General features: G+C 49.6%; 5 protein-coding genes across 5 annotated transcripts; 1 reads left to right on the top strand and 4 right to left on the bottom strand.

Annotated features, from left to right (window-relative positions):
- Positions 1-322: 322 nt before the first annotated feature.
- On the bottom strand, positions 323-1,012 carry LDX57_007893 (uncharacterized protein; the record flags this gene model as incomplete). Its single annotated transcript, XM_046089610.1, has 1 exon — positions 323-1,012. The coding sequence occupies one exon, from the start codon at positions 1,010-1,012 to the stop codon at positions 323-325; it is 690 nt and encodes a 229-aa protein (XP_045945582.1).
- Positions 1,013-6,026: 5,014 nt separating this feature from the next.
- LDX57_007892 (uncharacterized protein) lies at positions 6,027-6,374 on the bottom strand (the record flags this gene model as incomplete). Its single annotated transcript, XM_046089609.1, has 2 exons — positions 6,027-6,200; positions 6,261-6,374. The coding sequence occupies 2 exons, from the start codon at positions 6,372-6,374 to the stop codon at positions 6,027-6,029; spliced, it is 288 nt and encodes a 95-aa protein (XP_045945581.1).
- Positions 6,375-6,968: 594 nt separating this feature from the next.
- Positions 6,969-7,851, top strand: LDX57_007891 (fungal specific transcription factor domain-containing protein; the record flags this gene model as incomplete). The annotated part of the gene is made up of 4 exons (XM_046089608.1): positions 6,969-7,331; positions 7,382-7,420; positions 7,482-7,550; positions 7,603-7,851. 4 exons carry the CDS (start codon positions 6,969-6,971, stop codon positions 7,849-7,851), a joined length of 720 nt encoding a protein of 239 aa, XP_045945580.1.
- A 1,162-nt stretch (positions 7,852-9,013) lies between these two features.
- Positions 9,014-10,120, bottom strand: FGAOX3_2 (alkene reductase; the record flags this gene model as incomplete). Its single annotated transcript, XM_046089607.1, has 1 exon — positions 9,014-10,120. One exon carries the CDS (start codon positions 10,118-10,120, stop codon positions 9,014-9,016), a length of 1,107 nt encoding a protein of 368 aa, XP_045945579.1.
- Positions 10,121-12,301: 2,181 nt separating this feature from the next.
- Positions 12,302-13,565, bottom strand: LDX57_007889 (zinc-dependent alcohol dehydrogenase family protein; the record flags this gene model as incomplete). Its single annotated transcript, XM_046089606.1, has 4 exons — positions 12,302-12,355; positions 12,411-12,854; positions 12,960-13,349; positions 13,416-13,565. 4 exons carry the CDS (start codon positions 13,563-13,565, stop codon positions 12,302-12,304), a joined length of 1,038 nt encoding a protein of 345 aa, XP_045945578.1.
- Between the last annotated feature and the right edge of the window lie 59 nt (positions 13,566-13,624).

Raw genomic sequence — 13,624 nt, 5'->3', positions numbered from 1 at the left:
GCAGAAAACCCAAATCGCAAGCAGCCTGAAGAATTTACACGTGTCTCAATGGCCAGCTTCACGACACCGCTACCCGATAGCTCGACGTACAACTCGAGATTGCCCCGGCATAAAGCAACATTCTCTCATGTATTTGTTAGTCTAAAGCAATGGTGTTGATAGTAGATAGCTTCATAAAATGCTTGTCGCGGCGAAACTCCGTCGCTAGCCCGTTTCCGGTACAAGAAATGCGTTGTTATACGCGATTTGACGCAACCTGGCTGCAACAAACTATTTTCCCGGAATGGACAAAAGTCCAGGTAGCACCAACCAACCTACGACGTTATGAATCTCCTCCATACCCGCCGGCACTGCCGTCCCTGCCTCCCAGCAGTCCGACTTCAGGGACGTCGAAATCGCCGCCCAATCCCTCCAAGCAAAAGTCGATCCACCGGTCTATATAACTCGGTAAATCAGCAGTTATGTCGCACATGTTCAGGTCATCCTGGAGCATGGGCAACGAACTGCCGCTCGGAGAGCAATGTTCCGTGTTCCCATCTCCGACACATGGAAGCGAGATTCCGGCCTTTACCGCCCGGCGAAGAAGCATCTCGTAGCTCATGTGCAAGGTCCGCCTTGCAGAACTCGTAATAGACGTGCAAACATCTCCGCCAGAAAGAATCGCATCGGCCTGCGCCAGTACGCCGGAGTAGAAGACGTATAGCTTCACGTTTGTCTCACCACCCTCAATGCGCCTCTTTCCGACGCTAACAAGGGACTGAACGGCCTGGTACAGCTCCGTTTGAGACACAGACATTTGTACGCCCAGACCCGATGGCAAACAACTTTCCCGAAGCTGTTGTAGGAGCTCAAAGCACACGGTCTGGCTGGCGTCTATAAGCGCGCACTTTAGAAACCCCCGTCCAGCGACTTGGATTAGATTCAAGGCATGTAGGTCCTCCATTTTCATCTGGCTCTCCGAAAAGTCAGTCGCCAGTATGGAGACCAGTTCCAGAGCGGACTCAAGATGCATGCGTCGTGAATAGTAGTATTTTAAATCCTTTAGAGATTCATTTGCGAAGGGCGAATGCAATGAGTGAAAGAAACGGCGCGTCAGTAAATTGACAAGCATCACCTGGAACCGGCTAGGTGGGTCTACCTGCTGTGAAGCCCCTCTATTCCTAGACAGGGACTCGAAAAATGCGGAGTTAAAGCGACAGGAACTCGCCAGTTCCTGACTCAGAAGCAGAGCCTCATCATACTTTTGATCTGTGCCAAGCCCATTTAGAACTCTGGTAACTTGAAGACGGATTGACAAGGATCGTAGTACAATTCTTTGACAAGAAGTCTGAGTGAAAACCGTATCCGCCCTTGCAGAAGAGGCATGAATAGTCGCGGTATCGGGAGAAATCTCATCGTCATTGATGTTTGACGGGGGTCTACAATCGTAGTCTCCGGGGCCTATCAGCGGTGGCATACCAGAGTCTAAACTGGATTGGACGTTGAGTTCAAGAATCGTTGCCCACAAGCGCCGTCGCATCTCTATCTGGTATGCGCTAGGATCTTGCAAAAGCGTCGGATCACGATGCAAGCCCATCGTGAAAGCCGTGCGCAGTAGCGAACCGGCCGAGATCCAGACCAGGTCGTCTCCGAATTCTACTGCGCTTGTCTGCCTAGCTAGCAAAACTAAACAGTGAGTCTGGATCGTGTCGAGACAGAGGCGGTGTTTGTCGATGGTTCCACATTGCCAGGCATCAGCTTTACGGATCGCGTTTGCTGCAGCCTGGCGTAGAGAACCTTTTAATTCATCGGCACCGTTTAACATGCAACTGCCAATCGCCAAGGTAAGGAGAAATTTTATCACGAAGCCCGACGGCACATTTGATAAGCCACCGCTCCAGTACTCGCTGCACTCTTTCAGGAAGGTAGGGATATGTAATATTCGGAAGACAGATTCAAACGTCCGCAGGTAATTCCCTACAAGCTCATCTGAAACTGATTTTGGTGGAATGAATGAAGCTGAATCACAGATATCTGGTAGTCCTGATGACTGAATGCCATCGGTCTGATGAGCTTTCAAGCCGCGTGCTATGGCTTTGCATTTGTGTAGTGTAGAAAACAATTCGGACTGCGTGTCGAAGAAGACCCTTAAGCCAGGACCATGTACGTCTTTGAACTAGATCCCTGTCAGCAATTCCAAGACAATCCGCCATCGCCTTAAGTCTCACCTGCTCTACCATATTGTTCATCCAATGGCTTTGACCGAAGAGTCTTGTCTTTGACAGCCGACCCTTGAGCCTCGGTGTGACCTCGCCAAGGATATTCGACATTTGATCAAGCTCGTAAGCAGTATTCACATCTCTACAATCACTGCTATCATTTTCAGACAACACCATTCCATTGTCCTGGCAACGGCCTAGCTGTTGTGCCCCCGGGAGCTTGGCAGGGACGTGTGAAATTGGCGGGCCTCTGCTATCGCTATGGTTCGAAGTGACTGCTTGAGGACGAAAGGGAGACTTTTTCTTGACAGGACGGAGACTTTGTTCGTTCCTGGTCGCGCCATATACACAAGTTCCTTGGCGGAGAACACATTGTGTACACGGGAAATTCTTGTCACAGGCCACTTTACGGCGACGACACTCATCACAAACCACAATCGGCCGACGCCGTTTGCGGGATGGACGTTCTTGATCATGCAGGTAAACAGCAGGAGGCATTATGAGAAGTGGAAGAAATGTGTTGCCAAACACCACAAGCCCTTGGATAACTGGAAGGGAATATCAGCAGATGTCGTCAGGAGATCCCATGTACTAACTACTTGATATAGGTTCTATGATTATGTGATCTGCTCTGAGCCAGCCATAAACCCAGTAATTAGATGGATGTGGAAAGGAAAACTCGTGTCGCACGGTTTGACTGCCGCAGCCCTGAACGAAGTGAGAAACGAAGGTAGGATGTGATCAGTATTACGTAAGGCGGACGGTGACCATAGTTAGGACTAAAGGGCGGTACGGTCATCTGATTTGCCACAGATGTGCCCGGGACTACGAACAAGCCTGACCCCCTCTTCTCCGAACTTCAGTCCCGCCAGATTTCAGATACGGCTGCATAATGATATGAGACAAGGATAGTCAGATATGAGCAATGAAAGCTTCTTAGATCAGAGGCCTTGAAAATTAGTGATATGAGGGGTAGGCGATGCTTACCCCTGTATTCCTCTATTAAGCCATGTGCTCCTATCCCTCAAGATCGCGCACGCATTAAAAATGGAAGATTGTGCTGTTTTCACGCTTCAGGCGGGCTGATAGCGACTCCCACATAGCAGGATGCACACAGCGCGACCTCTATGAGGCGAATAACTACAGGTGGGTTTGAATAATGCTAGCCCAGAATAACTCTAACAGAGGCCGAAGGATTCAGACGCCGATTGGGGGGGTGGGGATGCGGGGTCGTGGTGGGTTCTCAGCCAGACCGACCATTCCTAGCAGAGAATATGATCAAAAGCCGAAAGTTAAGGAAACTCCAAACTCCAGTGATCTATGACGCGCCTCTGAGTTTGCAAAGAATCGGTAAAGGAGGGTTGTATGTCTGGGAAGACGGGAAAAGAGTGGTCTGATACTTTGATTGGAATAATCACGACTGATTGGTCGGCTTGTCAGAACTGTTTCCATCAGTGACGTGTTGCATTGCAGACAGCGACGCTCAGCCCTTCATCCAACGAGTTGTCGGAATTCCGGACGTCTACGATACAAAGAGACTTATACTAAAACAGTACTTGGGTTCAACCTTGAGGGGTTTCCACCACGTAAATCTCAGAATGGCTTCGTGAATATGATGCCATTGAGGAGAATAGATATTATGTATTGGGCGGCAAAGTTGGCTCCGTTTACACACAGCTCCCCTTCCTTTCGGGTCGGTCCAAAACTGGCTCTAGACCCTGCATCTGCTAAGCCTTGAACGTATCGGGACGGCTTTCCATTTTGCCGTCGATCGTTGGGTTAGAAATGTAAACCGTGCATCACTACGTGGAACGGATAAAGCGTGTTCCGAAGTCCGAAATCCTCACGGATGTTTGGAGGAAGTCAAATACCCTCGTTTTGGTATAGCATCTGATCTCGGTGAACCGCAACCCGATCCCGATGGGTACAGTGACTTTGCATCGTCAGCCGGAGCCGGGTTCCGGCCGCTGCCTCATTTTCATATAAGCTCGCGGCGCGGCGGGTGGGTTCCTATGTCGCTCCGTCCAGTTAATCTCCTGCATTACCCATACGTGGTAGGCCAGGCAGTTCCCTTGCTTTTAGATAGTGACGGAACTGCAGTGTAGAGATGCTTGAATTGTATGAAGCTCTCGGTGCAGCGAGGCCTCCTAACTACGGCCGATCCACTGTGGGTCAGCTGACATGCAGACTAACTCCAATAAGCAGATGCAAGGCCATAAGCGAAATATGAGTGGTTCAACAGATAGTCAATACAGCCGAGTTCAGTCTACAATTATAAGCACGGTTGCATGATCACTTGTGGTAGGTAATTCTCCACTGTATCCGCTGCGAGAAAATCTAAAAGAATGAGGTCAACAACAGTGTTAGTTAGAGCCGTGAGTAGAAGTCCCTCGCTCGATCCAGAGAGTTATCTCATCAGTTTCCGGTCACTCTGAACGCCATCGCTCCTTAGCGGTCGTGTGAGATTAGCAGGTAGGGTCTATTTGTAGAAGATGCAGGATTGATCCTAGTCGGATTAAGTTACATAGGAATATCTTATATTTTGGTAAATGTAGGGTGTTGACGTCCCCAGCTAAGATAGCATTCTGCTGGGGTCAGCGGTGGTAGGGTTTATGCTATAGGAACGAGGGTATAACTACAGCGTAAAGGGTAGATAATGTTGGACGTGAACTCGTATCGTAACTGGTTCACCTAGGCGGGCGGTAGATCTTGACGATTATGCCCCCAGATTCGTAGGCAGCTGCTGCATTGTGTGAAGCCGTAAAGGGCCATAGTAAATCGGTTTCGACTATATCTGGTCGAAATCTGCTTACACAAAATCTGAGGAAACGGACAAGATGATGTTCCCTCCAAGACCGGTCAAAAACACCCTGCCCAAAAGGAGGGCCACGGTCACGTGGCAACATGATGGGGAGGGGGAAGAGGAGAGGGAGTGGGCTCATACATCCGTTACAAATAGGTTATCCAAATAATCCGGCGGATGTATGCTGGTGCCTCTAGAGTTAAGCAGCTAGTAGCTTGATTGTGCCACATGATGTCCGTCCATGTACTGCCAAGGGTGGCCCGCGAGAGGTGAATGACTACTCCTCCCTGAGGTTAGGGCTTAGCAGGGCACCTTGAGAAGTCCGTGATATATCGCCTTTGGAGGGTGCTCTCCTGCTGGCGGCCTAGCGATGGCTGCGACGCAGGGGTCAAGCTTGGTGCGATCCGAAGAGGGGCTCAGAAGACTCAAGCAGAGAGTAAACAAAGCAGGCCACCACGGGTAGCCAGCCTCGTTTATCTATCAGGGAGGGAAACTGCCTGTAATTACGTACAATGTGCAAACAGTATGCTGAAGGTAGGGTCGCAGTTGAGCCAGTGTAAGGATTTTTTCGTCCGATGTAAGAAAAATCTCTTAACATCCATATATTAGATTAAATCTTATCAGCTAATAAGTTTAACCGATATAAGAAATCCCAATTCTTATATTATATAAACTAGTATCCGCGGCTCGTAGGTTGATTACGTTATATAATTAAGCTAAGCCGGTGTAAGAAGGCTTTCTTGGCATTTATATATTGGATAAAATAACGTGTCTTAATTGATTCTTACATCACGCAAGAAAATTCATACACCGCGCCAACTGTATACCCGCTGAAGGTCACCGAATTTGAGATGAAGCTAGGTTATGTAACCGGAATCCTGACCAGCCGGACGTTGTGGGTTAGGGAGGCAGACGGTGATGTCAACGACATCGTGTCACTCATACATCACGTGCACTCGCACGTGCAAAGCCGATCGCGATGGAGCTGACATTCGGTCGTTGGTCCTCAATTGTTTCCGCGCACCTTACGAAAATGCAGTCGCTGGGATACTCGACGTCTCGACAAGCCCGGAGACCGCCAGTAAGGGCGGCATGTTTAGCATGGTTTCGCGCCCCCGCTCTTCGTCCCATCTTCGATATTCTGTCTTACTAAGTTTTGCCAGTCGTTCGTCTAAGACTCGTTGCGATGGACGCGAGCCCTGCGGTAGTGTGAGCCAAGATAGGATTTCCGAAAATGATTGGAAATTAAACATACTAACATGGTGTGTATTTTCCTTCGTGTAGTGCCGCAGCAGGCGCAGAGAGTGCAAGTACCGAGCCAGTCGAAGAGGTGGACCACGGCGGGGTGCCAGATACGAAAATTCGAAGCGCATGGCGAACTCTGAGAACTCCCGGCTTACACAGACGCCAAAAAATCTGGCTGATTGCTCAGGTAAGGTGGGAGGTTTGAATGTCCTTACCCGGCGCTGACCGACGAGTAATAGCTACACATCTCTTGAACGTCACCGAGAGCGTTAACCCGTTCAGTGGGACACACGCGTCTGACAACGCGCCGAGCTTTCTCTCAGAGACTGGGGGCAAATGCGATTGCTGGGGCGGGCACTCCCCGAATGAGCAACAGTCGAACCACGGAACAGCCGGTTTTGAAAAGTCCACCGTTCTAACACTGCGAGCGTACGAAAATGAGGCTGATATGTAAGTGAGGTGGTGATTTACGGAAAGTAACAGACATGGCTGAATTTCTTCCTATCGTTTTGGACAGCCTTAACGCGTATTACGCCTTTATTCATCCATACCTCCCACTTTTGCCCCCGCCCGCGTCACTGCCATATGAGGATCGGCCGGTAATTTTACAGCTCCAAAGTGAGAACTGCACGCCTGGAGAGCAAGTCGTGCCGTACTGGCCGATATCACCTCTTAGTCTGGCACTAAGCGCAATACTCGTGCTTATCCCACCCCCCGGGGATATGGATGTTTTGTCCAATACGGCCAAGCGACGAGCCTATGCCGAGACCTACGCGAACTCTGCTCTTGAAAGTGTCGATAGAGATATTGAACTGCATGGATTAACGCCAGAAGCAAGCGACTCAACAACCAATCACGCACAGGGTGCGCGGCAACAGTTTCATCCGAACGTGCAATTGGACCTTGAGCCTATTCTGGCACTTGTCACCCTATGCACATACGAGTATTGCCAGCGCGGTAACATTCCTAAGATGCGCCTTCGAGCAAACCAGGCGATTACTACAGCAATGGACATGTCGCTACATGATCTACCGAAGGAAGGTGTTGAGACTCCAGAGTCTCAAAGGCGTACATGGTGGATGGCGGTACTTGTCCCGGATCCAAATGCTTTTCGTTACTCTGACGCGAAATTTAGATGTATATGGGCTATCTCTCCTCTATTTTGAATGTCTCAGTAAGTTACTCCTTGACCAGCAACAGTGGGATGGCCCTTTCCTAACCAAATGACGTGCCAGCCACCGATTGTTTCGATCAACGATCCCAGGATAGGCACACGATATCCCGAATTCGATGTACCCTATGAGGTTTGCCGCTTGCCATCCCGCCCTTGTTTGGGAGGGTAATTAACTTATGTAGCCTTGGTCGTTGATTTTGAAAGCACAACAGGCGCTCTTTTCTTCAACAGAGATGTTGAAAGACTTTGAAGTCGGTCCCAAAGGACTACGCGTTCCAATGGCCGAAAGGAACTTCAACGACCTAGACGCAGTCATACAGTCACTGGTGATCGAATCAGACCGCCCGCTCCCTATGATGAACCGACAGGATGCCGAAGCTGCTGCCGCCGAGGGCATCTGGATCATCGCTCGTATCTTGATACACACGTAATGTCTCCCGATCTCCTGTTGAATAGAAATAGTAGAGCTGACTTTCACAGTGCGCGGATAAGATTACATCGTCTCAACGCTTTCCTAGATGCTCCAGTCTTCCTGCAGAAGCACTGTGGTCTTGCGTCAATAGACGGGTCTGATCCGTCTTCGACGCTTAGCCGTTCCATTAGCCGGATCACGGCATTGGAGAAAGTTTTCCCCTTCACCGAAGAGCAGTCTTCTTCTGTGTGCCTCAACTCCGCTCTTGTCATAGCTAGATCATTTAACAGTCTGCCTCTGCCCCTTCCAGGCCCGACCGAGTCAGATCAATCGACAGGAGATGCGGTGCCTTCTGAGAGAGACAAACACTCAGGTTCACGCTTTCGCCGTCGTCCTCGCATGCTTCCTTATTTCGCCTGCTGTGCAATGCAAAGCTGCTATGCTTTATTGATGATCCTCTACAAAGTTCGAGCGTCAAGCGCATCCGACCGACTGTCGACCTGCTACCATTTATTAAACCAACCTACACCGGGCACTGAGGTACAGGATTCCGAAAGACTCGTGGAGGAAATTAGACATGCCGTAGAATCGCTAAGAATGACTCTTTTCCAAAGTTCGACATTCGAAGGAGTTGACGGCATGAGGGCTGATATTGAAGGTGCACTCCATGCTGCCTTCTTTCGCTGACACGCGTGAATTCAGATTTGTTGGAATTACGGTGGTCTTTTAACGGCCATATATGGGCTACCAAAAGCGGGAACAATTCACCGCCAGTATATTTGGAACCCTGGTGCGCGATTGTAGCAATTAGACTTGGAGCCGACATTGGTATCTGCGATAGCTGGATAACAAGGGCACAACTGTTTAAGCTGTTCTTATTTTGTCTTGCGTGTAAGACCTTGTTTACAGCATCGCTGTGGCCAAAACTTTCGCAATCGGTAAGATAGAATTGTGCAACTCAGAAGAGAAACGCGTTTTTGAGTAGTATATACAGGCAAGACGGCAGAACAAACTTGATTAACACGACTGACTGAGAGCCGACAATGTGTTTAGTAGACTCCTTTCATGCGAAGTTTGGCGGTTTCGCTGAGAGATCTTGCTGGTTCCAGTCGACGAGTCCAGGGCAACTTCCAGGTGCGATGGGTCGATAAGACGTAGGAATTGACGATTGAGTACTCGATTCAAAAGCCACAAAGGGCTTTGAATTCTTCGCTAAAGTCGTAGTCTATGTAACCCTGACTTTCCTGACGCAAGTAAAAGCCACCCCGATCATGAGGGCGCAGGTCCATGCCAGCGATAATCCTGAATGGTAAATCAGGGTTTGAAGTGAACGGTCTGCCAAAGGCAATGATGATTTCTTGATCCTTGTACTGCAGGTCGACAGCTTGCCGGGCCGAGTCAGCATTGTAACCGCCCGCGATGACGACTGGACTCGCATGGCCGTAGGCATGGATCAAGAACTCCAGTTCTTCGGCTGACTGGACGTCAGCGTCGCCCGAGATCCGAGACTCTACTAAGTGTAAGTAGGCCAGCTTGAATTCGGCCAGCTTCTTTGCCAGGTAGGTGAATTGTGGGATGGGATCATCCATGCGCATGCCCAGGAATTTGCTCCACGGTCCCAGACGGATAGCGGTCCTGTCGGCTCCGATGGTGCCAACAATGGCACGTGTCACCTCCAGCGCAAATCTTGCGCGGCCCTCAACACTTCCACCCCACGCATCTTTGCGCTTGTTGCAGGTATCCTGTATGAACTGATCGATAAGAAACCCGTTGGTCCCATGAATTTCGACGCCGTCGAAGCCTGCAGCGATAGCATTCTCAGCGGCTTTGGCGTAGTCGTCGATGTATTGTTGGATCTCGGCCTCGGTCAGCGCCCTTGGAGTCGGAGAATCACTGCTCAATTGCGACGCGCTGCTAGACACGAGGTTGTGACCTTGAGCGCTGAGGACTGTAGCATCAGCTGCACGTCCCAAAGCCCAGAGCTGCAGGTATATATATGAGCCTCTCGCATGTACAGCATCGGTCACTTGCCGCCATGCGTCTATCTGCGCCTGGCTGTAAATGCCAGGGACATTGGTGAAACCGCCAGCCTGTGGGGATATGAAGGTCGCTTCGGTGATGATCAAAGTACCAGGAACAGCTGCGCGCTGCTCATAGTATTCCTTGACCATAGGTAAAGGAATATGCGCGTCATCTGCCCGAAAACGGGTCATAGGCGCCATGGCCATGCGATGGGACAGGTTCATGCGCCCAACCTTGATCCCCTCGTAAAGTTTCGTTGCAGGCATGGTCGTGTAGTGGTTAGATGTAGGCAATAAAGGAATTCCTTAGAAACTTGAGTGCGCCTGGAGAGTGCGTTCGCTAAGAGGAATTTCCGATTATTACAGGCTGCGCACGAGTGAATTTTGTACAGGTGCTGACCGCGCATATTTGCAGAATTCTTCGTCGGCATTTGCTATTATGTTCCAAGTGCTCCAAAGCACTTCTGCCTAGTCAGCAAGGTCACTGTAACCCAGTACGGTCGTCGTACTCGTGCATTTCCAATAGTAACCCTGCAGAGGAGAATTGGTTTGTGGCGAATCGATCCGCCGTGGTGGTCTGGTCCGATCGGCGTCTGAAAGGTCCAAGGCCGAGCCCGTTCAAAGTCTTCCGAAAATCTTGTACAGACTTCTCAGAAAGTCGCTTTATCGCTTGCAGACTTTCCTCCTCGGCGGTAGGTGGTCCGCAGGATCCCGAAGGCCACGGATATCCCAAACTTTTATGCCAAAACGAAGAGGCCCCACAGCTCTCGCTGTTTTCGGCCAACTAAAATTTTACCGCTTCACACGACCGTCCATATAAGGGATAGTGCCTGTTAGCACGAAGGTTTGAGAAAGAAAGTGTATAGGTGGGGAATTGTGCGATACCGTCTCAAACTATGAGGGTATCCCGGGTGTTACATGGCGAGCTGTGTAGGCGTCGGACAAGTGCCACATCCTCAGGAAATAAACAGTAATAAGTTACTCTGATACAAAACTATCTACGTCGAAGACTCGACGTCAGAAAGTTGTATATATAATAACGAATACCTATCTTTATGTTCGCTACCTGGGCGGTACCCTATGTAGAGCCCTGCGGTTATGTTAATTAATTCTATCATGGAAAATATACGACCCGTGTCCGGCTGCTACGAGAGTAACCATGTGGGGCCGCTCGGCCTCTGAAACCTATTCATTTACCGAGCTTGGTCCCTTGGAACCCAGCCGACCAGCCAGCCACCAGGCTGCATTGCACCCTACTCCGTAGTCCTCCGTGGAGACCACTTCCAAGTATACCGTCACTCCAGTCACTCTGGACTTCACTGTTAGCTCCGTTGGTGCCGAAATCAAGTATTGGACTGGTTCGGAGATAGACTGTTCCACAATGATTTACAGAGCTCGACAGAAAGGTTCAACAAGCTACTTGAGCTTTTCCACTGCCGACAATTTACGAATCAACACCGGTTGACCGAAAGGTTCGCAATTTACAAGATCTTTGAGGATGATGACAACTGAACGATGGCTTAACCGTTCCGCACGACCCCACACAGATTAGCCCAATCTCAGCCTGTATACCGTTCGATATTCTCTCTTTCACCACCCTCGTAACAACAATTGAGAGAGCTCTATGATCCGGTAAAAATTTTTGCGCTTGTTGCTGATCATCGTTAATCAATACAGCGAATTTCCCTTACAATCGCACTGGGACGATATTCTGGGATTGCGGCTTCCCACCTTTCACAGCCACAATGCATCCTTCGCATTGTTGGTCGTACCAGCCCTCCTGGGTATGATGGATCTGTAGGGGCCTGTCCTTATTCTACAGTCCTCCTAGATCACGAGTGGAGATTTGGCTGATAGTTCTCGATTGCAATTCATGAAAGCAAACTCGGAGGCGAGCTAGGTACATGCTATGTCGCTGGAGTCTGATTCAATATCTAGTGCTCATATCTTGGGCTATAACTATTCTGCGTGCGGCAGTCATGACTAATGAATGATACACTTCTCCTCTTGGATCTCAAACCCTGTACATAAGAGCGACTGGATGTATTCCAGTGCTCTCGTTGGTAATATGCACATCGTGATAGTCGAGACTCGCCAAAGTTCTACGTTTCACCAGATGATCTTTTCGGGCCAATGAAATTTCTCGCCTGACCGTTAACAACTATTCAGGGCGGATCTATATGCCCGTGCTCCCAGCCACAGGCAACATTTAAAGGCGCTCAAATGATGCTGAGCAAGTCCTCCTATGTTCAGCTATTTTGTATCTTCATGAAATGAATTCGAAGATAATTTTCCATTTGATAAAGCCACATCTATGATTTATTTCACAAAAGACACCCAAGATCTGATTCTGGATAGACAGCCGCATAGGTCCTATGTCGATCGTTGATCCTCTTCTGTTCCATCACTGCGATCAATGCATATGCATGGTGTCGGCTGTAGTTCGATTTAATCGCTGTGATTGATTTGAACGACGACTTTGCCGAAGTGTCTCTGGGCGGCCTGTACGGGAATATAATTAGCATAAGTCCGTGTGCTCACATCGTTGACACCATACCAAGTATTCGAAGGCTTCTTTGCCCTGTTCAAACTGGAAGACCTGACGATCAATCACCGGGTGGATGTCATTGCTCTCAAAAGCCTGAACCATGTCTTGAAGCATAGCACGGCTCCCGACATAGAGACCCCGGATCGTGCAGATGTGGCTCAAAGCATCTAGAAGTCCAGGCTGAGGCTTTTCACTTGCGCCCAAAAATCCAATCAAGTTGATAATGCCTTCCATCTTGATACAATTTAGGCTCTGCTCTAATGTCTCCGTGCCGCCGATATCCAAAATATGGTCAACTCCGGCGTGGTCGGGAGTAAGGCTTCGCGCTACCTCACCCCAGTTCGGGACAGTCCGGTAATTGATGATGTGATCGGCGCCGAGCTTCTTCAGCTCTTCGGCCTTTGCATCCGATGAAGTAGTGGCGATAACACTAGCACCCGCAGCTTTGGCTAACTAAAGGAGCAAATTTGTTAACTTCACCCTTGCGCACCAAGGAGTTATCCGTGTTCAATAGTACACGCTTTATGCCCGTTGATCGGCATTGCAGTGGAGACATACCTGTAAACCAGAAATGCTAACACCCCCAGTTCCTTGAACGAGAACCCATTGGCCTGCCTTGACTGGTTTCAGCCCATATAGTGCGTTCCAGCTGGTGAGGGCTGCACCAGGCAAGGTGCTGCTTTCCAACGGAGTGAGATTCTTTGGGGCTTTCACCAGCCCCGTTTCGTTGAACACGCCGAACTTGCGGAAACACCCGTCTATCGTACCTCCGACGCCAGTCGAGGCAGCGTATGGATCGATGTCACCATACTGATGCCCCTGGTTGAAGATGGTAATGACCGAGTCCCCCTTCTTGAACTCTCGGACCTTACCACCAACCTCGACGACCACGCCAGCACCATCGGACACGGGAACGATGGGGTATTTGTGAGCAAAAGGGAAGGTACCCTACAGTTCAGTCAGCTTCATTAACAATGTCTTGGTTCAAATGGTGCTCTGTCCATTACATCTTACCTTAGCAATAGCACAGTCGCGGTAGTTGAGGGCGACGGCCTCAAACTTCACCATGACTTCATTGGTACCAACCGTCGGAAGAGGCGCTTCTTTCAAATCCATCCCCCCCATGTCTTTCTCTGGGTGGTCAATGACCCATTGCTTCATCATGACGGTAGACATTGGATTAAGTTTTGGTCTTGTGAGGTCTGGTGATAAATGTTGCAGTA

Source organism: Aspergillus melleus (assembly GCF_016097325.1).
Source record: "Aspergillus melleus strain CBS 546.65 chromosome Unknown contig4, whole genome shotgun sequence".
In the NCBI taxonomy this organism is placed as follows: Eukaryota; Fungi; Ascomycota; class Eurotiomycetes; order Eurotiales; family Aspergillaceae; genus Aspergillus; species Aspergillus melleus.
The sequence above is the reverse complement of the archived record's forward strand: the minus strand, read 5'-3'. Positions and strand labels throughout refer to the sequence as shown.